The 27,705-nt window shown below is 39.8% G+C and overlaps 2 protein-coding genes across 4 annotated transcripts; both read right to left on the bottom strand.

The window, feature by feature from the left end:
- Positions 1-186: 186 nt before the first annotated feature.
- sash3 (SAM and SH3 domain containing 3) lies at positions 187-7,111 on the bottom strand. Its single transcript, XM_029511881.1, has 8 exons — positions 6,940-7,111; positions 5,210-5,305; positions 3,712-3,846; positions 3,001-3,136; positions 2,732-2,883; positions 2,154-2,366; positions 1,858-2,002; positions 187-859 (listed from the first exon to the last, which is right to left on the bottom strand). The coding sequence occupies exons 1-8, from the start codon at positions 6,994-6,996 to the stop codon at positions 582-584; spliced, it is 1,212 nt and encodes a 403-aa protein (XP_029367741.1). The 5' UTR covers positions 6,997-7,111; the 3' UTR covers positions 187-581.
- Positions 7,112-8,901: 1,790 nt separating this feature from the next.
- On the bottom strand, positions 8,902-26,948 carry xpnpep2 (X-prolyl aminopeptidase (aminopeptidase P) 2, membrane-bound). Of its 3 annotated transcripts, XM_029512789.1 has the most exons (23): positions 26,766-26,948; positions 23,410-23,505; positions 18,953-20,915; positions 18,489-18,550; positions 17,882-17,992; positions 17,728-17,791; positions 17,141-17,245; positions 16,249-16,335; positions 15,939-16,082; positions 14,983-15,084; positions 14,364-14,445; positions 13,959-14,160; positions 13,258-13,347; positions 12,904-13,013; positions 12,708-12,785; positions 12,494-12,565; positions 12,338-12,398; positions 12,033-12,102; positions 11,747-11,851; positions 10,619-10,678; positions 10,455-10,531; positions 10,241-10,330; positions 8,902-9,529 (listed from the first exon to the last, which is right to left on the bottom strand). In XM_029512789.1, exons 3-23 carry the CDS (start codon positions 18,999-19,001, stop codon positions 9,329-9,331), a joined length of 2,022 nt encoding a protein of 673 aa, XP_029368649.1. In that variant the 5' UTR covers positions 19,002-20,915; positions 23,410-23,505; positions 26,766-26,948; the 3' UTR covers positions 8,902-9,328. The 3 variants fall into 3 exon arrangements, with proteins under 3 accessions (XP_029368649.1, XP_029368651.1, XP_029368652.1); XM_029512791.1 differs by having other exon boundaries at positions 18,953-23,502; XM_029512792.1 differs by lacking the exon at positions 18,953-20,915.
- Positions 26,949-27,705: the final 757 nt, after the last annotated feature.

Below are 27,705 nucleotides of genomic sequence, written 5' to 3' on the forward strand. Positions count from 1 at the left end.
TCGACTAGTGTGGATTTTAAAGCCACTACTGACTGAGTGGATATAAACACAATCTTAACAACTCAAACCAGGAATGGGCCGAATGATTCTGAAAGCTGGAGCATGAAACTTAATTCTTAACAGTAAACAAAAAAAAAAAAAGCAACTCAGTCTTAATGTACCTAAAATGAAAGTTTACATGAGCAACAACATGCAACTGCATTGTTTTATTTAAACTATTTACAACATCTTCAAAACTCACAGAAATCATTGGTGTGTTCGCTATATGTAAAAGTTATTGGAAAATATTTTACATTCATATTTGTATGACACTGCAGATTAGAGATAAAGACGTAATGCAAGAATCTTTTAAATTCAATCATATCTTCAATTGTACCACTAAGACACAGACGCACAAAGAAACAACAAATCATAGGATGAGTCATACAACTTTGTTCATGTTTGTTCAGCAACAGTGTAGCCAGCTGACTGATACAGAGAACCTGTTATTTGCCATTGAATTAACTCTCCGTCCACAGCGTCCCTGAGAACCAGCAGTAAAAAAAAACCCAGTTTGAGTATTTCAGTATGTCCATCACTTCTCAGCATCCTTCGTTCACAGTCAGCTCCTGCAGCTGCTCCTGAACAGCCTCCAGCTGCGCTGTCTGGTTCTCCTCTTCCCTCGACTCCTGCTCCTTTTTCTCTGCTTCTTCATTTGCTGTTTGTTCGTCTGATACTTCCTCCCGCAGCTCTTCCTCCACCTTTGGCTCTTCACGTCCGCTCTCCAGGTTCTCTGAGCTCTCGAAACAGCCTGAATCCCTTGGCTCTTTGGCATCGTCCACAGCTCCATCCTCCTCTTCTGCCAGCGACCCCTCCTCAGCTACATGGAGCAAAGACAATTATATTTTCATAGGGTGTCTCCACACAATCCCCTTGTATTCATGCTGAGCCCCTTTCATGTTGTTTGGCCTCTGGAGGGCAGCATTCCTTAACCTGAATTTGTCATATAGTCACCCTTGAAGTAAATGTCCTACTTGTACAAATAATTTATAAATACCGCACTTGCATCAGAATTCATTCACAGATTCACGTTAATTCTGTTTTCGCTGTTTTTGCTGTTTCCGCTGTGCTACATTTCAGGCTACAGATGAGAAATGCAGTGGCAAGTTCATCTTTGTCCTTTACATTTAAGAAAAAAATAAATAAAAATAAATCTTTGGAGAGCAGGCTGCAGTTTGTCATTGTATTTTTCAATGCGCTTGTTTAAATCTCCATCTCAAAAACTGAGAGAGATAAGAAAATCATTGTCAGTGAAGCGACAGAGAGAGAGAGAGATGCTGAAATGTAAAAGGCAATTCAACTTGAACGTCAGGAATTAGTGTATTTATTTTTTTATTTTGTTTTCTATTTATCTTAACCCCAGATATCTTTTATACTCTCGGCTGAACTGATGTAATTGTATTATGTGTTTGCAATGATAAAGTATTCTCTTCTCTCAACAGATACGCTGCAGTGGAGAAATCAATCCCCTTATTATTGTACTGAATTGTATCCCCGCTGCTAATTGCAATAGTAAACAAAAATCCATGAGCTGGACTCAACAGATATAGAGCTTACTGCAGGAAAAGGTGTTAAATCATGTTTAATGATTTCACTGGAAAATAGTAGAGCCCAGAAATCAGGACAGAGTTGGATTTCTTAGTAATTTGTTTTGTTTTGTTTTTTTTAAACACAGGCTTGGAAACCTGTACATTTAATATCAGCAGTATCTAACAGACTTTGGTTCAAAGCTAATTTCTTGAGATTTGATTGAAGCTAATTTGCAAGAAAAGAAAAAAAAAAAAAAAGCTGAAAGCTGAATTATATGTGCGGACTTACAGTCTTTGACCAGGTCTGTGGCATTCAGGATCTTGGAGCGATGCTCTGGATCAGTGATGTTCAGGTCATTCAGGTGTGACTCCTTCAGACCAGCAAAGTCCTCCAGGCTCTGGAAACCGTGCATGGACAGCAGAGGAGCCAGCTCCTAAAACAAGAACATAAACACAACTGAAACAGGGACTGAGACAAATACACAAGATGCCATACATTTCCTTCAGGATTAATAAAGCATCTATCTATCTGTCTGCACTCCTTTGCCACCCTGCAACCTTCAGGATTATCAGAGCGTATCCTACCGTCAGGCCGATGATGTCCAAAACCTCCTCCAGGGATTGGGGTTTGGATTTGGCTCGGTCGGTTTTGTTGTTGTGGTGTCTCCTCCGGGCCGGCGGGCTCTCGTCTGGCAAGAGGTTGACGTAGATGAACTTGAAGGAACCCACTTTGTTGTTGAGTTTCCCAGTCCAGGTCCCAACAGGGGGCTTCTCTATGATGTGAATGATGTCTCCTTTCTGTAGGAGAGATGGAGCATGAATAGAACACAGGTCACAGAACAACAATCTTTTCTTTGGTTTATTCAGTTTTACTTTAAATTTAACTTGGACTAAAAATGGGCTGAAAATACTGTTATTATCACAAACAGAGGCATAAAAAGGAACTCAGAAGTAAAACATAATTGAATGATTAGACTCCAAATATTTTAATACTGTTAAACAACATATTTTACTAATTTGCTCTGGAATGGCACAGTGACTGCTGAATTATTGATTTGTCTGCATTAATCATCACACTGGCCCAATCGTTTTTCACATGGAAGACTACTTGTTGAAACAACAAATTTGAGACAGGAAGAAGACCGCCCTTCCCCGAGACTCACTTGGAGTTTCAGTGACTCCACGTCATAAGGGCTGGGAGTGAAGTCGGTGTGGACCACGGCACGACCGCAGAACGGTCCATTATAGGAGTTCTCCTCCAGTCTCATACTGTCTCGTTGGCAGTATCCACTGTCCAGGCTCTGTCTGTCACTACCTGAGGAAGCAGGGTCAGATTCCTCCTTCAGTTACCCCCACATGCATCCTCTGTCCATCCAGCTGCATGTGAATGTTTGAATTTGATTATTATAAAAAATGTGTGGTTTCCACTTACTGCCCGAGAGCTGGCGGGAGATGGGGCTGGGCATCGTGTCCTCGGACCCTGTGGAGCACACGGACGTCCTCTGTCCTGCACTCAGATCCGGAATCCAGTCACCAGAGACGGGCGACAGCTCCTCACCGCTCTCCCCCTGGAGAAGCAGAGGTCAAAGTTTTCACCCATCTCTTTACTCAACAGGCCCTTATCACAGCAGGGAGGAACAACAGCAGACATTTAATCTGTTTAATGATCAACCCCAAAATCTGTAAAAAACTGTAAAGTGCAGCCGTCAGGCAAATGTAGTGGAGGAGAGTGATTTCTCAAATATAAATTGAGATGAAATAGGAATGATCAAGCAACTTTAAGTCCTAATGCCTCCTTTGGTGCACTGCTTTAGCAAATGTACTTGGATTCTTTCCACTACTGAAAGTCTATGTGGAGTCTCCCTGCCAGTTTCCAACCTTACAGTATATGCATTTGTCCACTAGATGGAGACATAGTTGATATATTTGTAATCTTTCTGTTTCAGGAGTATACGTTTTGTTGTTGTTGTTGTTGTTGTTGTTGTTGTTGTTTTTTGTGGTGTTTAATAATTCAACTTTGTACCATAAGCATTATATTACATTTTTTAAATGATCAACTGGGACTATAAATTACATAACATTCATGCACATGTTGGTCAGTTTAATGTCACCACTGTGCAGCTTTAGAGTAAATTGGCTTTACCCCCTCCTCAGCAAGAGCCTTCTGCACCATCTTGGATGTTTTGCGGGTCATAGTGCGTGAGATGACGTTGCGCCATTTCTTGCCCAGTTTGCTGCCACTTTTCACAGCTTCCTCTGCTGTCTCACTGTCAGGCACCTGAGATGAGAGTAAAAAGCCTGATAACTTGTAACTTGTAGACAGGTGTTGGTGTTAGTTGTGTGTTATTTACAGGTGAGAGAGGTGAAGTTTGTGAGTGCTTCAGAAATTACACAACCATCCGGCTGACAAACATAGACTCTCATGGTGGCTCACTCTAAAAGAATTTGCTTCTCAAAAACTAGAAAACCAACAGACTTTGTGGTAATGGGGTTTACATACAAAGTACTCATACCCACAAACCCTCACACATCATCACAACATACACACACAAATTTCCACTCTATTGCGGCCAGTGGCTTGTAACATTTTCTAAGAGTCTGCCTACATAACGATTTCCAGCCAAGGTTTTCTCACAGGGCTGTGAGCTCAGTGATCAAATCTAATGGTGTTTTCAGTCTTTTACAGTTACAGTTGGCTGCAGCAAACCTACTTTGTTACTTTGTTTTGTCTGTGAAATCAACTCGTCAGTAATTCGCAGAGAAAAATTAAGTAGAATTGCTGAAGGTTGCTGTTAGATTAAAAAATAGAAAATAGAGAATTGACCGAAAACATTCTTTTCTGTCGCTTCCACTAAAACAGGTGAAAAGAGGAAAATGTCACCTGAGCTGGATTTATCTCAGTAGCTTTCTAACATGGTTTGATAATAGTAATCTGATCTCAAACATGTTGTTCAAGGTCACTTAGCTTTGATTTCTTGGCTAATTGTTGCGAGGAAAGAAACAGTTTATCTGCAGGACTGTAACACACAAAGCTGAGACAAAGCTGAGACCCTGATTAGTTTTAGACGCCCGATCTACCATTTGGAATGATAATCTATACCATTAAATCAAAAATGTTGAAATTCTCTCGGAGGGGGACTTTCAGACTTGCTGCTTTTGCAACTGGCTGTCTGACGCAGAGGTTCTGTGCTTGACTAGCTCACACTGCAGGACATCCTGTCTGCATGCCACTGTCATCTCTGCAGCACTTCTCATTCGTACTTCCTTCTTTGCTACTTATTTATCTCACTTACTTCCACCTACAATACATACAATGTTACAGGGAAGTGGGGGAATTTCTGCGCATTTAGTGCAAACATCCACTGCAATATGTCAGATCAGGAAACCGATCTCTTATAATAATGATTTGTGTTTGACCTACGTGCACTTTGCCTTCTTGTACGTGCGGTATCATTTAGAGGCACAAACCTGTCACAGCATGACAAATGAGGAACAATATGATACAATATCTGAAGGAACTTAAAGCACAGAGTTTTGAAGGCTCTACTTCTACTTTTCAAAAAAGCAATGTTCTGTAACTGATGATATTTTTGTGTATTTTGTGTGTGTGTGTGTGGAGAGGAACAACCAGTCCGACTTACATTCTCATCCAATGTAAACTCCTTTTCCGAGACCACAGGGGAGGTGGGTTTATGCTTCATAAAGTCCTTAAAGCTGCTGGACCTCTGCAGGGTGAGCTGCAAGCAAGCAAGCAAGAAATTGCATTTGCTTAAAATCATAAGGGTCAGAGCCCAGAGGGTCATAATGAAACAACTAACACCAGGAAGAGGCCAGCAATAAAACTTAGATGTTAAACAGCATTCAAAGGGGCGATAAACAAAAAGGCATCACCAGAGAAAATGTTGGACGCAAATTAGTCAGTTGCTTGGTGGTTTTTAATGAAACAATGAACAAAAAAAGCCAACTTGCAGCTGTGTGATGTGACAGCTTATCTCCACAAATGAGTAGGAATGAATCTCCAGAATGAATCTGGAGAGGGATTACTGATAAGGAGGAGCAACTGTCCGCGCCCTTTCTGACACATTCATCAGTGATAAAGCAATATACTCCGGTCGGCAAGAAACACAAACTCAGTGATGTAGGATGGCACATTAGAAAAAACACAGGCAAGTTATACAGAATTTAAAAGGCAAAAATGTATTATTCAAGTTCTCAATGTCACTATGAAGATGCACGACTCTAGCCTTTAGTTGAAATTGTGACAGATGAAGAAACAGTCAGTGTGAAATAAATATAGTTTTGAATCTGGTGATCTGACGATGGCCAACATCTTGATGCTCTGTCCAAAAAATAACCCAAAACCTGAAGATATTCACTACACAACCTTTTCATATCTTAGAGTAACTTGCAGTCCTGGTGGAACTGATTAGTACAATTTTCCGTACAACTTCATGTCACAGTGCTCGATTTTATCTCAGCTCATCCTTAACGCTTCTAACCGCAGGAAACAGGCAAAGCTTTAAGCAACTGCTGCCAGCCAATCATTGCAGACATGCAGTCTGACTGGTGACTAATGGTCTCTGCCTGTGTATAACCTAAAGAATTAGAGTGCAGCTGAGGGAACAAATGAAGTTTATGATGGATATTTGGTTTTTGTAGATGTCTGTTTTTCTTTCACAGGTCCACTCTCACTAAAAGCCACAATACTTTCAAATAAATGAATCCTCTGCAAACGATGATCGTATCACAGAGCAGCAATATTCTCCATCCTCTATTATCACCAAAGTCAATTACATTGGGGGGTGATTTCTGAGAACAAAGCCAATGACACGTGTAATGACCAAGCATGAATTTGACCGCAGGAGGAAAGATGGATGGAAAATTAGGGCCCTGGTGTCAAGCGTAGGATGTTTGGTCTCTTGCTGGCAGCTGGAGATGCAAACAGCAGAAGCCGCAAAGCCTGTTCTGACTCAAGCTACATCTGCAGATGAATCACCCAGAAGAGAGGAACTTTACCAAAAGAGATGACAAAGATTAGCTCGAGACACATTGGACATGTGAAAAAGCCCATGCTTTAGACAAAACGCTAACCCTTTCTGAGTTTAAAGGTTTGGTTGCAATGTTTGCGTGGTTTTGTCGAGTTTAACCACAGCTTTACACTAACTTGAGTTGACATCCTGTTTTGAAGCCTGTGCACATAAAGACAGTCACATATGAAGTCGGAGAACAAAAATGTAATTTTTTCAATTGAAACAAACCCCCTCTTTGTATCACCTGGCCTAAAATATTTATATTTATAAAAGCTAATTGTAGCAAATTAACTTTACCTTTACTGTGTCGACCGAAACACGGCGATAAAAGCTCAGCTCACCTTCTTCTTCTGCACCTGCTCCTTCTCCGAGGCATTTGATGGCCTTCGCCTCAACATCTTCCTCGGTGGTCTTTAAATCTCACTGGACAGACAGCAGTGAGAAAGCTCCACCAGAGGTAGCCTTCTGAGGGTTCACTGAGGGCTTCTGTCTCTATGCTCTCACAGGCAAAGACTTAGAGGAAAAAAAAAAAAAAAAAGCAGAGGAAGACAGAGACGTACACCGCTGTAGCTGAACAAGCTGCAGGGGCAGAGAGGAAGTCACATGGCCACAGAGAAACTGAAAAGGCAAACCCTCTTGTTGGGCGTCTGGGTTTACACAAAGTCTGGTGGGTTAGTCGGTTGGTTATATGCATTTCTTAGCTGTGTCGCAAACGCTCTCTGTGGCTCCAAACTTAACCGACACATGAAACAGTTTATAACTCAGGTTTAACACTACCTGTAGATAGGAATATAAAAAAGGCAGTTTTTTTTCCCTCTCACTCGGGGACAAGAAGTATTTCTTCACTTCATGATCAATTGATTGACCTCTGTTATCTCAGATTTAATATATTCATTCAGTTCTCTAAAGTACGTTGAATTAGAAGCTGTTTAAAATGCGGTCATCTCTTACTGCAGTGTCACAGCTGTAATGGAGAGCAGGCACTGTGACTTTTCAACACCTACAGACGTCAGTTTTCACCCTGAACAGAATGGGGAAGCAAAGTTTTCTTTTTAGTTGCCGTTTAGGTTTTACTATCTTACTTTCAGTTTGGTGTCCAGCAATTGCCCTCAAACCTGCATTGCAACGGTAGCATGGAAGTGAAAGATCTCTCAAGATGACACATTTAGAAACTGAGCAACGGCTGAGCAGCTGCAGTGGAGGCCTGCAGCAGGTACGATGGGCAACAACATCACAAACTGAACAGTCAATCCATCACATCCGACAGGAGATATTTGTACAGAAGACAGAGCTGAGTGCATGAGAGTTACATGGCCAGACCCTGGTTTACACTGAAAGTACCGAATAGGACGCAAACAACTTGAGTGACTCACAGAGATGTTTTTGGATGTACACTCAGCCAGCAGAACGAGGCTAATGTTGGCAGTAAATGGAGAGGGAAGTGCAATGTTTGTCAAGTTACACTTATTTTGGTGTGAACGTGAACACACACACACACACACACACCACATAAGACGATGCCCTATTTCAGTTTCCTGTCACATGCACATACATAGTGTGAGCTGTCTGTGGATCTTACTGGGATAATAATGATCAACAAAAGTTTGATCTCAAATGAAGATAGTGAAATCTACATAGATACTGTATGTAGCCATGGTTCCCCGGTTTTGTTTATGTTATTCTGATTCAGCACCAGGATATTGCACAGGAAACATGTCATTCAGAGTTAATGGATCTAGCAAGTAAAGAATACGCCAATGTTCTGGCAGTGGTGAAGAAAAGAAGCGATCATATTTCCAGTTACTAAACTGGCTTTAGAAATGTTTTACGCGTAGGGAAATTAATAATTTTTAGATACCACCTTACAATAAAATCAGGTACAGTAAACATATATTTACCACTACAGCAGAAAAGACAATGGTCACTCGGGAAGACAAAAATACTGTATCTCTGATGACGACATGTAAAGACTGAAACGATTGCTACATAAGAAGAGGAGGATGGATTTGTTGTGTACAGCAATGATCCAACATTTGCTGCTCCTCCTTCTGGACTTTTTATCTCAAACCTGAAAACATGTGAATGAATATGCTTTTTAAACGGCTTCCTCGCTTTCTGTTCATGAAAGGTCTCTTCGTGTACCTTTGGTGGTGCACATGTTTGACAAGAACATGCAGATGCATGGTGCGTTGTCTTTGCAGCCTGTTCACACTTTCAGGATGTTTTATCGGGCAAACACCTCATTACTGCCAAAAGCTCTTCAAATGTGCAGAAGGTGCAAAAACGAGACGTGTGAAACTGCACAGGTGTAAATATTTAATTTTTTTTTTTATTATATATAATGTAGTTGTATCTATCAATCTTCACAATTTTTGTAAAATTGTTTCAGATTGATGGCTCAAGTGCACCACTTAGTTTTAAAGAGTATTACTTTACTAATAAAACAGAAATAAAATCAGGTGGCCATATAAATGTCCAGTTCACACACCAAAAAGCTAAAACATCAAAAATTAAAAGATCAATTTAACCCCTGAACAACGTACAGTCAGACATTTACTTACATATTTAAATTATTTAACAAATATATCCTTTAATTAAAAAAAAAAAAAAAAAAATTCTTGAGTGCAGTGCATCTCTCAACCTAGTATAGCTGCTCATTTGAGACTGCATAGGTGTTACATTGTGCAAGTCTGCGGAGGATGGAGTGAACGGAAAAAAATATGGAAATGCTCAAATGATGTCATGAACGAGAGCTACAGCCAGTGCAATGAGTGTAAGTGAGGAGATGGAGGTAGATGCAGAGGATCCAGGTGACGTGAAGGGCTCAGTGTTTCTGAGCATCCAGTCTTTCTCCTCATACAATTTCTGTTTGTCCAGTTCAGGACCCACCACCTCGCGGATTGTCTCGTAATATTTGTTCAGCCATTGGAGCTGGAGAGAGAAGACTGCTCTCAGTGAAAGTCAAACAGAAGCATCGAATAATGCTGTATTCCATGTTGTTCCTAAACTGATCGCCGAGCCAGAGATCAATACTTTTGTGTATACTTGTGTGTGATGTTCATTTTAAGTTAAGCGACTTTGAAGAAAGAAAGAAAGAAAGAAAGAAAAAAAAAAAAAACAGCCTAAAGATGAGACAGGTCTTTTCCCTTTCTGGAATTAATGCCCTTCCCTTTACTATTCAATTATTCTCTAACGATAGAAAATTTTGTCTTCGGATGATGAAACACAATCAAGTAAAGTAAAAATTTGCACGTGGTTTTGTTTTTCCTGATCTTGTTTTGATTGCTCAGAAACGATGCTGAGAAACAAAGATGAGCTGAAGTGCTAAGGGGGATTTTAAGAGGAAACCGGTGCTCTTAATGCAGGGAAATGAAAGACCCGTCTGACATCACATCTGTGTTATGCTGTACCCAAAGGAATACAGAAAACTGATCGCATTAGGAAGTAATGAAGTAGTGGAAGTAAATATTAGCTAAATATAGTAGCTATAAGCTAATAAGTAAATATGAATGGGCAGAAATATCAAGGAATGTTAAATAAAGTGTTTGGTAGGCATTTTTTACTATTGTTACAATTATTTAAAAAATTTTAATTACTAGCAACTTCTTGACAAGAGGTGCAATGTAAAATAATATTCCTTACCTGTTCTGAGCTGAGGAGAGACGTGTCAATCAGCTTTTTGTCATATGGAACCAGTGACACAGTGTCAAAGGTCAGAAAGTTATGGCCATGCTGAGGAAAGGCAAGAGAGGCAGGCATTATTCACAAAGTAATGACACTGCTTTTGGTAAAAGCACAATTCAAATAGAAAAATGTACTAGTAATCTTCTGACTTAGGCAGTCCCACTGCAGCTACCTTTGTCTGGGCAGGTATGATCACAACAACATCCTCAATCCGGATCCCAAAGTCATTCTCCTTGTAATATCCCGGTTCTTAAAGAAAAACATTACTTTGCTATTTTTCTGGATTCTAACATTTAAGAAATGTGATGTTTCCTGGGTGGGTTAGCTTTTTCTTACCTATAGATGTGAACATGCCTTCTTTGAAAGGGATGTTGTTGCTCTGAAAACCAACTGGCCCTACAAGAATATGACAACACAACGTAATTAAAGTACAGTTTGTGGCACGGAAAGCTAACTACAATGTGTAGTTAGCGCTCTACAATATTCATAAATTTTCTCCGGTAAACTAACGTGTTCAAAGAGAGTTTCTACCACTCTTTCTTGGATATTTTAGTGCTTCTGTAACAAATGGTTTAAAAAGAAAACCAAAGTTATTTTGGGCAGACATCTTGTTTCCCAACGTGGACCAGCATTTCAAATTTACTATTCATCTTGTCTTAGCAAGAACAGAAAAGAACTTAAATAGGATTTTCAGCAGTATCATACTGCTGTATATGTGAGCACAGAGTTTCAGAGAGTAGCAAACAGAAAAAGGGCTGAAACCAGCTGACTGTATAGGCTGAATGGACACGATTTGCTTACTGAGTTCCACAATATCAAATTTGCACATTGAATGTAAGCATTCTCGCTATTTAGAAAGTTTTAACTGAATCTTGTTTAAATGAAAACTGCAAATAATCTCAGGTTTCGTCTCAGGTGTGAGGAATTGCTGATGAATCTCAGTTTGGGATCCTTAAACTTAATACATTTGTAATTTGGTCAGTTGTTTAAATGTCATGTGGAGTTGCTCCTAGAAATGAAATTGCTCATTGTCAACTTCTTTCATCTCAATAATAGGCAGAAAATATTTATCGCTGAGTTGAGAAAAATCAGATGCTGATTAAAATACAATGAAAAAAAATCTGAAGTTTCGGTAGAGGGACAGTTTGAGAGCAACAAAGGCTAAAACCACTGACTTGGGCTTTTCAGTTCTTTTTATGTTTTACGCTGTCAGCTGAATTCCCTTAATCTGATATAAGCACCACAGTGTAATAAAGATAAATTTAATGTCAACTCTCAAACACACTTTTGTTCTTAACAATCTTGGCGCTTTAAAAGTCAGTGAAATCTTTCTTTTCTGTCTTCTGTTTTAGTTTGGTAGATAGTAGATAATAGTTTTTACTTGATGTCACTGCTGAAGTTAAAACTTGGGGTTGTCAAATTTGAGGAATGCATGTTGGTATACGTAAGTAAAACAAGCCTTACACTCATGGACACTGAAGTAGTTTCCCACACCATGTCCAGTACCATGACCATAGTTCAGGCCCACCTCCCACAATGCCCGGCGGCCCAGCATCTCTATGTTCACACCTGTTGTTGAACAAAACCCACACAGACGAATCTTGAATCAGATATCCTGCTGCTCATACGGAAACACATCAGCTCAGAAAGTGATGCAGAGTGGAACCACAGAGCTCTCTAGTGGTGAAACTGGGATCAGTTTCAGAGTGGAATCTCATTTATAAGCTGCATAACAGTTCTGCACCCGCACCTCTCGTCCCAGAAGGAAATATGGTTCGAGATATCTCAATGTTTCCCATAAGCACTCGAGTGAAGGCCTCCTGTGAAGCAAGAGATATAGTTAATGACTATATATCTTCATATCGTCATTCCCATCAGTATCGATGTTCTCATATTATCCATTTATACTATACACTACCCTACACCTATATAGGCAACATATTTTTACTTTATAGTATTATATTCATTCTGGTGACTGAGTCCACATTGTCCATTTCTCAGACATAAATATCTCCTTCAACAGCTACACCTTGAAAATGACCTTCAAAGTTTTACCCTTTGCATTGCTGTGGGGGTTCCCCAGTGAACTGTCCGTGTGATGTCTGTGGTCCCGTCCCTAATAGCAGTAGTGAGAGACGGGATGAGACACTTCAAATACAAGCAATGTGACATGAAACCGAAAGAGTGTGTCACTAGAGAGCTTTCACTCACAGATACTGGCCCCCGGAGTCAACCAGGTACATCTCATCAACAGTCAGCCTCCTGCTCGTTTCTGCTGTTGGGCTGTGACAGATAAAAACAGGAAATAAAAGCAACTGTCTGAAAGTGGTTGTAAAATTATGTCAGTGTGGGCGAATTCTGAGGGGTATTTATAGATATTTATTTATAACTTAGAAATAAAAAAAACTGAGAGTGACAATCTTACTTGTAATGGGCAAGAGCGGCATTAGGTCCACTCGCAGAGATCGTTTCAAAGCTTGGGCCTTTGCTGTCTTTCTGTTTGCTGTAATGATTAATATATAAATGCCTTCACAGTTTTGCATGGACATTTCTGAATTTGACCCTCAGTGTCTTTGCAGCTGTCTGCCTTTTGCTACAAGTCCTTTGAGCATTAATTTCACCTGCGACATTTGTTGACGTATTCTGCGGCAGTTAGCTCAGTCTCCTTCCCGGCAGGCACAGCCTTCTCCAGCCACATCAGCAGCTGGATGACAGCCACTGCATCCCTCACCTGCAGAAAGCCACAGTGACGCACACAGTGGGGGGGGGAATCAAGGCAGCTATTTAGTGAAGTGTTCAGTCAATCAGTTAAAATGTGCATAAAGTCCTTCAGGTTTGACATTGAAAGCTGCTTGCTGATTTTTTTGCCCTTATCTGATAGAGCAAAATGAAAGGTTTGAATTTAAAAACCATAGCTATTTTTTGATATGCAATTACAGTGACTATGGGCCTGCATGCACGTGCACACAACGTACATGAGCATTCCTCAGGACACGCTGCTCAGTCTCATCTTTCACAGCTTTGGTCGTCAACACAGGAGAGTAGGAGCTTGTCATTAGCTTGTCCTACATGAAGAGCAGAGAGCGAGAGAGCAGAGAAAAAGAGAGAGGCCTTTCTTCTTTTGAAAATAATTTACATTTCATAAAAATATTGAGCTTAAATTCACAGCTGAGCAAAAGGGGCAAAGTCTTTCTGTGTAAGACAGAACATTTTTGCAGAGTTGAATTTCTGGAGAGATTTAAGTAAAAAAGTCAGTTCCATTTGTACAGCACCGGATCATAACATGAATCATCTCAGTACGTAATTTCCTTCTGGCTCTAGAGGAAGCTTTTCTATGTTATCATGGAACAAGAGATATGAGAAATTAAGATCATGTAAAATCTATTTTTCATCGCACCAAATTTGGTATATAAATTATGATTGAGGACATCTTCCACATTACAGTCTTTTGATTTGCTTATTCATTTGAAAAACTTTAGATTTTGTCCACAGCAGATTTTCAGTCTCAGTAGCTGCCAACAAGTGGTGACTCACTATATAAAAAAACAGAGACAGCAGAGCAATATGAACAGATATTACACGGCATATATATACACACAGCAAGAAATAATAACACCGATATACAAAAAGGGGACATTATGCAGGACAGCTTATTAGGTAATAAATATCTGCTTACCTGTGGTGTAATGATCTCATAAAGTGCGTAGTTTGTGTATTCTGTGCCGATCCACACTTTCACTTTAGGCTGGGCCACATATTTCTTTACTTCAGCCAAAACACTGTCATAGCTTTTCAGCTGTACACAGAGGGACCCATTACAGGAGGCGTTCAAGTACACCTTCAGCTCCTCAGTGACTCTTTCCATGTGGAGAAAGAGCCTGGTAGATTCAATAAAAGGAGAAGATGTGCTTCAGAAATGCTGCAAATCTGTTTTATATATATATAAATATATATATATATATAAAATACACTGGTAAAAGGTTTGTGTATCAAGTTACACAAATGGAGACATTGAGTTTTGAGGAAAAACTTGAAAAGGAGTGTGATGTGTTTGCATGTATTCTCTGAAAACTTTACTGACCAAATTGTATCCATCGTGAGCAGTGTGTAGGAGTAGAAGAAAGGGTTGTATGGGATGTCACTGCCACGCAGATTAAACAGCCCTAGACAACATAAACAAACACACCTGACTGTCAGCAACAGCAATTAGCATTTATTTATGTCACCTGAGATGATTTCTGCTTTGGGGCAGCACCACTGTGAACTGAAGCTTTGACTTCAAGTCAACAACAAGTCAAAAAAAAAATAGATTGGTGAATTCCCAAAGAATCTGTTTGCAGATTATATTTGTGTCTCATGTATGGGAGACTTTTTCTGTGATATAAGAACAGTCAGACAAACCTATTAACAAATGCGATATTTGTTTAGCAAAGCCATTTTTTCTAAACAGATTATCTGCATAAATCCTTCACTTCAGACTTCAACACTTCAGGCAGTTCTGCTTGAGCTTTGTTCTGTTGTGTTTTTGTTTTGTGTTGTGTGTGCCTCATACTGTATATTGACAGCAAGCCTGAGGCCGCGGCCACCAAATGAAAAAAATGAGAAATCAAGAACAGGCTTGGATGTTTCTTGTTTTTTACATCATCACTGAAACATTTGAACATCTTCAAAGACAAAGAAAGTTACATGCTGTTACTTACATGCCGTTTCATCCAGCGCTGACAGCAGAAGAGCAGTAGGTTGGTATGGATTGTCCCTCAACTGACTCCGTATGAGAGTCACTTTATCCTGCCAGGTACTTTCTGCAAACATGACGGTAGACACAGACGCAATGATCTATTGTGCTTTTATCCATTATGCATCTTCATTTTCTCATAAAAGCTTTTTTCACTTTACTTGGCCAAATGGCAGCAGCTCAAAAATATTAACACAACATTAACCTCATAAAACTGATCTTATTCTTTATAAGTTTCTGCTGTGGGTAAAAACAGCACGAGACAACCCCAAAATGACCGCAAATTTAGTTATTTCAGAGGGGTGGATGTCCTTTTATCAATCTACCTCATCTGCTCATCATCCCTCTATGCTCTTTACACAGATGGAACTTCAAACAGCTTTCTTTTCACATGCACTTTTGATATTGATTGGTGTGAATAGTTCAGTCCTCTGTGAATATGATGCTTCCTACTAAGTGCAGATGCATTTCCAGTAACTTCACCCTTTCCTTTGGCATTTCTGTCATCTGGAAATGGCACATCACTTAGTTACTTGTAAGAACAGGCTTTCACATCCAGACTGTGAAACTGCATTTGTAAAAGACTAATTTAAACCCCGTTTTCTCCAGCATACAGTCAAACAAACACAACAGTCACCATTAGGTTTATGATGCTCTCTTTTCTGGCCATAAAGACTAATAAGGCCGATGGGTGTCCACACAACTTTGTTATCTGGAAGCTCTTCCATACTCTCTAAGTTAGGATTTGATCTGTTAGCTAGCCATAAAGACATGAACAGTCTGTTTATGGCCGTGTTTGTTCAAGGGCTTATTGCTCCCTGTCCAGTTTGCAGGTATTTATCAGCAAATACATAAAGGGCAGCACTGACTACAGTACAATATGTTTATACAGTGCACACACAGACACATAAGGGAGCTTACGTATGACTCTGTCTGGCAGGCGGTCGGGTTTATCAGAGAGGATAGATGGCCTCTTCTTCCACACACGGTCTACCAGATTAGTGGGAATGGACTTCAGGCTGTGATTGCTTGAGCCTAGATTGAGTTCATAGTCTTCCTGGGTTTCTAATGGAGGAAATTGCAGATGCTTACGTGTACTGAAGAGAATCAATCACAAGTAAACCGCCTGTGTGGCGTCTGCCGGTGCCATCAAATATTTTCCACCTACTTGGGTGAGCAACTCATTGACATTAATCTGGACTGACAGGATGGATGCAGAATAGACACTTACTGAGGGAGAAGAGGAATGGATCAAAGCCGATTTGGCCACCCAGTGGGACCGTAGAGATCAGCCACTCTACCACACTGCTGATGGACACTGGGAAACATCACACAGAGATTGGAGTCACATTATTTTTGATTATAGGGGAAGTGACAGAATAAATGCAGTTTCCTTCTCGTGATAAATGTATGCAGTCAGTATAAAACATGCATTAAATTTAAAATACTTACAAAATGAGGATGGCAAGATAACATAATTAGATTTTTAACTCAGTCACACAAAAAAAATAAAAATAAAAAAAAATAAAAAAACTACTTTAACACAATAGATGCAATTCATATGGTTTCTGTGTTTCAGGAAAAATGTATACTTTTTCACTACAAGCATCATAATTTGAAGAGTTAACGTAAAAAAAACTGCCACTGTGTAAAAGTTATGGTGACTCAGTAGTTTTGTTTTTTTTTTTATGTTTTTTATTTTTTTTTTTTCCCATGTTGCTGAATGCTGTCTATTCATAGCTGAAATTGTAAACATATTTTCCTCATTGGACATTTGGTCAGTTTGCATGCTTTCTCTCAGCTTTCCTTTCCAACATGCAAATCACTGATGGATAAAAATACTCATGGGTATTGAGTTTTCCTATTAACAAAAAAAGTTGCCTTCTGTTAAATTTAAAGTTTTACAAATGTGCTGCCACCAGCATCACATGCTCTGCTTTTTCAAAGCATGGTCTGAGTTTAGTCTGTGATAGAGCTATTTATAATCATGTTAATCCTGTACAAATGTGGTCCATCATTAGGCAAATATTTTCAGACCAGCTCATAAAAACCACAGATATTTGATTGGAGTCCATTTGTGTTATGTTGCCATAACAAGTGGCCACAATATCATCACTCCTCACCGTCTTTTTCCAGTTCCCAGTTGCAGTCCATCTGTCTCTCAGCTTGAGCCCAGTAGCGGCTGTCTGTCCACAGGACGGCCTTGGTGTGAGTGACTACAGCAGTGCCTGGAGAGACAGCAGCTGTGTTATGGATGGGCATGCGGTGACAGCGAATTACAGACAGCTTTAAAATAGCAGAGTTGACTTAAGACAATGCTTGAAGAGCCAACTAATCCTGGAAAATGTTTGTATGTGAGGAGAAAGAAGAAGGTTAAGCAATGAGGAGATAGCAAACTGGTGATGTGTGGTGGTTATAAATCAGGGCTTCGTCATTGCTTCAGCCTTTGCTGTACTTTCACATGGTATGCTTAAGAAGCAACAGCTGTGGAGGTCCCTGAATCTTGACTTTTCTTTATGGAGTGTGATTATAGGTCTAAAGTAAACAATGTCATCCGTCTTTTTCATTTCTGTATCCATGCAATCGTGAAGAAATTGTAACTGAGGGAAATAGTGCTGTGAGTAAAAGCAGGGATGCAGACGATATCGTTCAGATGTGGGATGAAAGTCAAGGAGCTGCTGGAGAAAGAGGTGGCAGAAAGGCATTGTACCTGCAGAGCCTGTAAAGCCGGTCATGAAGGCCATCCTGGCATCACGCGGTGCAATATACTCACTCTGGGTGAGACACAGAGTGGGTGAGACACACGCAGGATACAAACAAGTTTTAAAACCAGGATGAATTCCTTTTATAGACGGCAGACGTACCAGGTGAGCATCAGTGCCAGGGATAATGTAGGCAGAGATATTCAGTTCAAGCATTTGCTCTCGTAACTCTTGCAGCTGGAGAGTGGTATTTACTGCTGTGCTTGGGAGGTACTGTAACACACACAAACACCTGATTATTTCATTATAATGATGTGGATCCATAATTGACATCATGTATTCATGAATCCCTGGCCCTAACCTTGACCATCACAACTGAATTCCCAACCCTAAAAAAAAAAAAAAGTCTCAGCCCTCAAACAGCCCATTAAACTTCAGGATTCCACTAGTTGGCTCCCACAAGACAACTCGCTACAAGTATCTATTGAAACAAGCTCTCCCACACAGACGGACGAGTGAAAAACTGTTCAGATTTCATTAAATGATGGACCTGCTGACTCATCCTTTCTCTATCTCGCACTGTAATCATTAACTGTACTGCATGTGTAGTAATCCTTAACTGTAACTTTGTAAAACTCATGCAACCTGTTTGAAAGTGTGAAATGTGCAACTATTGTTAGGCAGTTTTATGACTTAGTTTTATGAATAAACTCAACAATAACTGTGAATAATTAACATCATAATGATTACATTTATAGGTTAATCTTACCGGTGGGGACAGGGAGCAGTTTCTCTCAGTTTGCTCATATGTAACAGCACCTAGGATATTTTCTGAAATGAACACAAAGTGGTTAAAAAAAAAAAAAAGAGTGCTGTACACTGCTGTTCTTTCTCACGCTGAATCAGTTATGACACAATATCGGAGCAATTTGTGAAGTCATAGTGAATAAAATTTCAGGAATTATGAGGACAAACCCTCTGGACAGTCAAAGTAAGGAAAAAAGCGAAAAGGAAAAGGTAAGAGCAGGTCAGACAATATGTATTATGACAAATTTCATGCAGAGTCCCAGTAAGTAAACCAACAGACACATGCATGCACATCCAATAAATATGACCATTTTACACCACTTCCCACTTTCTTTCCCAATCCTACAAAGAAGGAAATATTGCTCATCACAGCAATGAGATTAACTTCTTCACACTGATCAGTGAGGATAAAGATGAACTTTTTACCTGCCAGTGCTGCCAGAGACAGAGCCAGCAGCCAGCCACAAGAAAGCATCTTGGCGTCACGACAGGATCCACACAGAGTGGCTGCAAAGCAGGTGCTCTGATCTGTATGCAGCGACTCTGAGAAAGTGTGTGTGGGTGTCTGGCGAGAAGCTAGGCGTGGGTGTATGCAAGTAAGTGCATGAATGTCCTCTCCCTCTCTCTCTCTTTCCTCCTCCTTCTGAGCCACTTCTCACCATCTCCTTTCCCTGCAGTCCCTTGATAGGAAAGCTATGCAATTGCACTGGAAGAAGACCTCGAGATTTACAAACATTTTTATTTTTTTGGAGGGGGGGGGGGGGGATTACCCGAAATACTATGCGTCACCCCACCACAACCAACCACAATGGCAGCATTTAAGCGAGTTGCTCAAGATCTGGGGATGAAAATATCTAGCACGTGTTTCTGATTTGAAAACAAATCAAAAACAACTTTCTTATACTAAAAATGGAAATTACTCATCGTGATTGGATGACTTTCTCCAATCCTTCATGCAAAGACAGTATTGTAGTGAACAACAGTGACAAGCTCCTGCGAGTGTGCGGTAGTCATGGCGAGAGGTTTGCCTGTTGACAGATGTTTGCACATGAACGCATATGTGTGTGTGTGTGTCGGTCTGCAGATTCACAGATTATATTCACGTTCTTGTAATCCTGCAGAGACTTTCATTCGAAGGGTTTATGCATCGGGCATCTCTAAATCCTTGAATTCCAGCCAAACTTAGAATGGCAATTTGCTAAAAGGAAAGGGACAAGGAGGAGGTAATATCATTCAAAGAACTGGGGTGTCTTTCCTGGAAGACATTCATGGAAGACATTCATGTCTTGCAGGAAGGACAGAGTGCTTTCAAAAAAAAAAAAAAAAAAATTGTGCGAGGGAAGTTGGATGCCTGGCTGCTCTCTCGCCTCCACACAGATGACCTATCAGTGTGTGAAGAAAGGGACTGTGAGGATTCAGAAGATTGCCAGACCAATTAGTCAGTTCACAGCAACTGCAAACCCTCTATGGAGCAGTGTGTTGTTGCAGGTTTATTAATCTTGTCTACCAGACACTGCAATTGCCTGATGTGAATATATTTTTATTAGGCAACACCTCGGTGGGCTTTGATCATAACTTCAAAACCTGGCAGACCTCCATACATGAGATGAGGACTCAAGTCGCACGCAGTGACTTGAAACGCAACTCAGAATCGTGAACAACCTTTATTTTATTACCTCAGAAAAGGTGGTTATGTGTTCAGTCACATGTTTGATTGCTGTCAAGAGGATCACAGTAAGTACTGAAACTACTTGCACTGACCTGGATGAAGTGCAGCAAAAGGCCAGGCAAGAACCCATTAAATTCTGTGGTAGCTCCAGATCATTTACAACGACCTTGATTTTTTTTCTCTTTGAAGTCTTGTGCATGATGGGAATGGAGTGACTAATCAGGAGGCAGGAAGATGCTGGTTGTTGTGTGAGAGGAGTAAGGATGACGCAAGGGCGAACAAATCCATTCAGGTGAAAAAGCACAAAAACCAAAGTCCATAAATCAAGCCAGAGTCAAAAAGCAGGCATGCAAACAAGAGAAGCCAGACAGCAGCGCACATCAGCACACAAAGGTGACAGCGACAACACGAGAGGGTGAGTGCTAACTCAGGGTTTATATATGGGAAGCTTAATTACAAACAGGAATCAGGTGTGTGTGGAAACTTGGTAGGCAACAACAGCAACTAAAACTACACAAAACACAGATGAAATATGACAGTAAAAAGGAAAGTAAAACAGGACGTTGTAAACGACTAAAAAACATAGAAAAGACAGAATTTCACAGTGGCGCCGCATGGGGGAGATTGACTCAGCACAGCGGGCTGTTGTCATTCTGTTGCTGTCATCTTCATCATGTCTTGTACCCTCACACAGCATCAGAGGGACTTGAGGACAGAGTCCTGCTTAACAGAAGAAACAACAAAAGGAGCCTGGAGGATCTCCAAGGACAAAGTCTACCACACTAACTGAAGCAGTAAAAATAGATTTCAATTTAATCCAATTTATAGAATTCCTGAGTAAATTAGGAAAAGTAAAATATGTTGGGCGTTGTATTTACTGCTGTACTTCCCTGTCTGAACTCTCACACTCAATCCTGTCAGTAGTTGAGATATTTTAATCTTCACAAATATAAAGACTGGTCAGGCCAACAAAGCTAAAAACAGCAATGGCTGTAGTATATGTTAATTAAATCCTGTGAGTTAAAGGGTGTATGTTTTTTGTTTGACAGAAATATAAGGCTTTCTGTAATACTATTGATGTTTTTATCAACAACAACAGAAAAAAAAAAAAAAACATTGAAGAGTAAATGTCACCCTCAAAGTGAAATAGCTTTGTTAGTGCTCACAGCTGTATTTTTAGACATAGCGACCCAGATATTATGTTGGATATTTTATCATCACATTCAGTAAAATGCCATGGGCACACTGTGCAAACCATCCAACCATTAACTAAAATGAAATACAACTCACAGTTATTCAAACAGCAAAACTGAAAAAACGCGAAGGACTGAATGTGTCATCTGAACAGAGAGCAGTAAGATGCCGTGGGTGAATTATGACCTGCTGTTTGTTTCCTACTGTTTGCTACTTTATTTTACCTATCCACATAAGCCTGATTAGCTTTGACAGTGATCTTAAACTTTTTCATCCAATTTCTTTCAGCAGCTGCTTTGTAAAGGAAAAATCTGCCTCTTTTCATTTAAGACAAGGCCAAAGGTGTAGTGTTTCAATCTGGCATGTCATATTTCAAAGCTCTTTCCAGATCATTGTTGTAGAGGCAGAAAATTATCTGAACATCATGAAAATATTTAAATCATCCAACTGGCAAAGATTTGGGCAAACAACACAGCTGTATAAATGATTATTTAGTGCACAGAAAACATGACAAGGTTAACATTAAAGCACGCTAAAAAATTACAGATTTTCTCTGGGTTTAGTCTGATTGAATTTTTATTGACGGTGTGGATGATCTGTCAATATTCACCTCATAAAATATAAAACGCATCTAATTCATACCTCCCAAGTGCATGAATACAGTTTTTCAACCTTTCTTTTTCTATCGACATCTTGACTGGACAAAGGCAGGTCTTTGTTCCAGTGACAGACATGGTTATACTGAAACGCGACCCCCCCCCGAGGAGCTTATCCACACGTCTCACTGAACATGGCTGTCCAGTTAATCGCATGCCTGAAGCCACCCTGTGATTTGTGGTGCAAATCAGATCATCAAATTGTAGCTGATTCCCTGCTCAGACAGGGGTTCAAAAAGAACCCGGACTTATCCTGGACTCATACACAAGAAAATGTCAAGGTAAAAGATTACAAATAATATGGGTGACTGTTTTAAGTAGTGTGTCGGAGAGGCTGATGGTTAGTTTGTGTCACAATTTACTCTACTTTGTGTATATGTAATTGTGGGCACTGTCACAGATTGTGATCCCTGTAAACCTTTTTGGGCCACTTGTAGGCAACAGAAGTTTTTGGTCCCATAACACATGGTCTCTAAAGGAAATCCTCAGGGAAATATATGGATCTTCAGCTGCTGAATGCTCTACTATGTTCACCAGCTGGCCTCTATTGCTGTGTGGATTTTTAGAGGTTTCTCTCAGAAAACAGCCTCCTGCTGTGGCCAAAACTAGTGCACTGAGCACAGTGAACCAGAACAGTAAAACTGTGGACCGGACAGCTCGACAATGCAGCTCTTTCCACATCATCATTTATTAGATTGTTCTTGAAATAAAAACTAAAAAAAACCCCATCCTAACTAAAAGCAATGAAAAAAACTGCTATCTGACAGTAACTTGCAAATGTTGTCTGTATGCAGTATTTTTTCGGGGTACAGCTGTTTTGTGAATGATTTTCAGCTGTTCTTCAAATGTAGTGCATTGACAGACTATGCCAAAGACATGGACACATGGATGACAGATTTGCTTTGGGTTCCCTTGTTACACAACTACATCACCTCCTATGCTCTGTACTTCCTGGCAGAGTAACACTGAGTCCCTTCGGACATGGTTTAAAAAACAGTCAAATGGAAACAGTTGGAAAGAATAAATAAATGAAAATAGCTGAATAAAGCGGAGAGCTTTTTAAAGTAACTCATGCTGTGCTAATAAAATAAATCTGATAAAGATGGCAATGTAAATTAAAATAGGAGCTATTGATAAGTAAAAGTAGAGGCTTTTCTGGTTCTTTTCATAGATGGAGTAAATAAGTTAATTATTTTAGATTTTACTTTATTAGCACTCGTCCGATCCTCATTCTGAGCCAGTTTGTGTCATCTTACACCCAACTCAGTACTAAAGTGAACTATGGCCTTAAGACAATACAACTCCAGTTGCTTTAGTACATAAAAACAACAATAATAAAAATAATAATAAAAGAAACACTTTACCATGTTCCTCCCTTCCTGACTGCTTTACATCATCCCCATAACTCAACAGTGTGAGTTCAGAAGAGCTGACTTAACCTTGGACCAAAGTGACCTCTGCTGTGGAGAGAAACGAGAACTTTAATATACAGCTGTTAATGATTGACCAACATCTGTTACTGTGTATTAAATTGGGGAACTATGTATGTGTCAATAAAACCTTATATTGGCCATCAAGTTTGTTTGGTTTGCGTAATAGTTTGATAAAACTGAACCAACATACATGGACAAGCATTTAAGATGATTATGACACCACACCCAGGCCATCAACTGCTGATGGGAAATGGTTGGTGTCTTGAATTTAAAAGACCAAGCTTAGTTAACATCTTCAATCTGAGTTTTGCTGTTATTTTTGTTGCAACATGTATCCACTTCACTCATTGCACAAGGTAATGCTGTCCCAGGACAAACACCAAATTCAGTTGTCGTCAACTTGGATTAATGTTGGACACAGTGGATTGCATAATGGATTACATACAGAGAATAAACATAGCAAATAAAGAAAATGTAAAAAAAAAATATAAAATAAAACAAATAAATAAAATAAAAGCAATGTAAATCCTAAAATTAAAATGGATAAATTAAGATGTTTTTATTTCCTTTTATTAAAATTTCTCTTCAATAGAGCTTTTGAGCTGCAGTTTTTTTACTAGTTCATTTATTGTGTGCAGAATAGCTTCTGGCTACATGCTCACTGTCTGCAGTATTAGTATGAATCGCACAGTACTGCTGAAGCAAGAAATTCTAGAAATGCTGAATTTAAACTGAAACTCTGTGTGTAATTTTGTCTTGACCTGCACCAAATGTGATTTATGGGTGACAGCAGCGATGAACTCACAGTGTAGATGAAGTAAAAAGAGAAGGAACAGCCAGGAAGAAGTATTTCCAGAGTTTCTGTAAGAGACTTTAGTGACACCAGGTGGACAGTTACAGCTGGAAGTGCTGTGTTGTTATTATATCCCAAGTCCAGAGAGAAAGTCGTATTGTCAGGGGGTTTGAAGTTAAATTGAGTGATTGTGTATGTGTGAACAAATCAAGACATCAGGGGAATTCTGTAGCAGCTAAATTTAGAAGACAGACAAATCATCTGAGAAACATTATGCACCTAATCCAAAATTCACAAACATCTCTGCAGACAGACGAGACATAACCAAAGTCACATCACCCTTCCACTGAACATAAGAGATGGACATGAAACAATAAAAAAGGTTGTTCAGTAGTATACAGTGACTTTAAGAACATAAATAGGTGGACAATATTGTTAATTCGTCTATCTTCTTCCGCTTATCCGTTTCTGGGTCACGGGGTATCTGGAGCCAGTCCCAGTTTACTCACATTGGGTTGGGGGGGGGCAGCCTGTCCAGGGGTTGCCAGCCCCTGGACAGGCTGCCAGTTCATCACAGGGCCAACGCACACAGACAGACAGAGATGAACAACCACTCACACTCACTTCAGACCTATAGACAATTTAGAGTCACCACTAAAGATGCATGAAATAAAGAATATAAAATATAAGAATATAAAAACTCAGCACAGAAAGGCCCCAGGCCCGGGAACCTTCTTATTGTGGGGCAACAGTGTCAATGGCAAAGAGGCAACACCCGTGCTACCCGAATATCATGTTCTTTCAGGAAATTGTTAAACAAAGCTTTGTCTTTGTGAGGTCATTGTGAAACACATCCCACAGAGAAACAGAGATTTAAAGGCCCCATGGGAAATTTCAATATTTGTTTAAGTAGACCTCTGCTCAGGTTGAAGGTGAACAGCGCCTGCAGTAAATTATGTAAGATCACTAGACTCCTTTTATTAAAGAACAATAAAGGTGGACATCCATTTGGACTTATCAGATTAGGTGAGCTGTCACCAGCGGATTGCGTACACAATACCAGAGAACAAGGGTGTAACTTTGAGATATCCACCTGAGGATAACTCAGGCCCCTGTCAGATACGCTGCCCCTTTATACTGTTTTGTGTTCGTGTTTTTTTTTTTTTTTTTTTTTTAAGTCTGGAAGCTTTGAATATGTGATCAACTGTAATCTATATACTGATACTATTAATATTTATCGATCCAGTTCTTTACAGTACTGTTTTAAATTGTTTTGAGGAATAAAAGAAAACTTGATCAAATTAGGAACATAAACTTAATTTATTTAAGAGTTTATTCATAAAACTTTAAACTTTTTATTTTTTGACATTAATAATAATCAATTAAAGAGAAGAGCAGCAGTGTTTTTAACAGTCATTGCTGTTGTTGCCTTAACTGACATACACAGTTGTGACTATAAGATTCAACACACCATAATAGACAACTTTTACAGGTGCTCTACCTGGAGGTGCTGTGGCTACACACCCACAGTGACCCGTTATTACCGGACTTAACGAGAGATTAATGACGTTACCTTTAGTCATCATTATAAATGAGGGTGCTTAATGTTTATATCCGACATTTAACTGTTTACTAAAGCTGAACATGTGTTGGCCCCCAATTTTCACCATCTGCTGTAACCATGGCGACAAAGTCAGTTAGCAGTTAGCCAGTTAGCAAGATTCGCTATCTGGCTGGCTTTACATTACAGCTAAGACACAGCAAAGCAGAAAGTGGGACCAACTTTCATTCAGTTGACTGATTATTTGATTCGTGAGTGGTAATAGCACAACTCCTGTTAGGAAGACACCTTTATTCTTTTTACCAAACAGCTAGTTGGTTGAAGGGATGGGCAGTAACGAAGTACATTTACTTGAGTACTGTACTTCAGTACAGTTTATGAGTATCTGTACTTTACTTGAGTATTATTTTTGGGGGATACTTTTACTTTCACTTCACTACATTTGAAGGACAAATATTGTCCTCTTTACTCCACTTGATTTCTATTTATGCTAGTCTAACATTACTGTTCATTGTCACGATGTATAATCCTCATCCTACCTGGATTATTTCTCCATAACGATGGGCTCATTCTACATTATACATCGTGGCCTTATTATTACCTGGAACAATCATTAGCTTGTATCCAGAGTTTGGATGTCTTCTGTGGACATCACTGACAACACGGCCCAATTCTCATCACTCACAGCTGAATACAGGTCTGTCTTTCTGCACAAAAAAACATGAACAACAAGTAATGTCCCGGTCCTCGTGTGTGTCTGAAGAGTACTTCTAAATTTGCGGTCAATATGTTTGTGCGGAAATAACGCCAAAAAACTGAAGTAACTTGCTCCCCCTCATTTGTGTCGGGCTTTAATACAAGCTAGGCTAATGGACGTTAGCATTAGAGCTGGTCAGTTAGCTTACCGTACAAGCTAACTGCTCTGTTTCTTACCTTGCTACGTTTCTCGTCCCAGCTTCACCGTCACCACCTTTTTTGAAAAAACATTTGTTTAGAAAAATTCTTCACCCTATATTGTCGTATTCTCTTTTCTTTTCCTTTCTGATCACCGGACTGATGTTGACCGGACATTTTCCTACCGAACTTCAGACAACAGAAATCAGGCTAGCATAGCAACAGTAACGGGGGGGGGGGGCGGGGCTTCGCGAAGGCTCAATTGCCAAACCATTTGCTGGGGAAAACAGAGGTCAGTGGGCGGGGCCAGACCCGCCCACTGACCTCGATGGGTGAGTTTGACAGATAAAATAAATTCATGAAGCACTTCAACAGGACCACGAAATAATTAATTAAATAGTGAAATGATTATATATATATATTTACATGTAATGAACAAGTATGTTAGATTCTGTCCATAAACAAGTCATCTTAGTGGGTGATTTGTTCTGTTTTTTCCGGTACATATTCTCTGGTCACCTGGTCCGGTCTCTGGAGTGGTGCCCAACAGTCTTGTCCGGTCTGGGTCCTGGGGGGGGAATCGAACTCCAGGAATGGAACTTCCTCTATTACAAAGCTTTAAACGGCAGAAAAAAATCGGTAGATCAGCATCCTCCATCTGCATTTTTCATTTACATCCCGAACCGGGAAACAGAAATATTTAATTAATTTATTTATTTCTTATTATAAATATGATATATATGGTGGATATCCTCTTTATTTATCCTGAGGGAAATTCATGTACATGCATCACTCACACAACAGACAAACAATAAGACATACAGACATGTTGCCTCACCTTCACACAGCAGTGCGCTTTACTTCCCAACATGACAGACACACAGCTTGCTTTTGTCCAGATTAGATGATGAAAGGTTTACAAACACAAAACAGGCTCAGCGATGGGGAACTATGTAGAAATGTATGTTGATACTTGTGG

This window comes from Echeneis naucrates, chromosome 10 (assembly GCF_900963305.1).
Source record: "Echeneis naucrates chromosome 10, fEcheNa1.1, whole genome shotgun sequence".
In the NCBI taxonomy this organism is placed as follows: Eukaryota; Metazoa; Chordata; class Actinopteri; order Carangiformes; family Echeneidae; genus Echeneis; species Echeneis naucrates.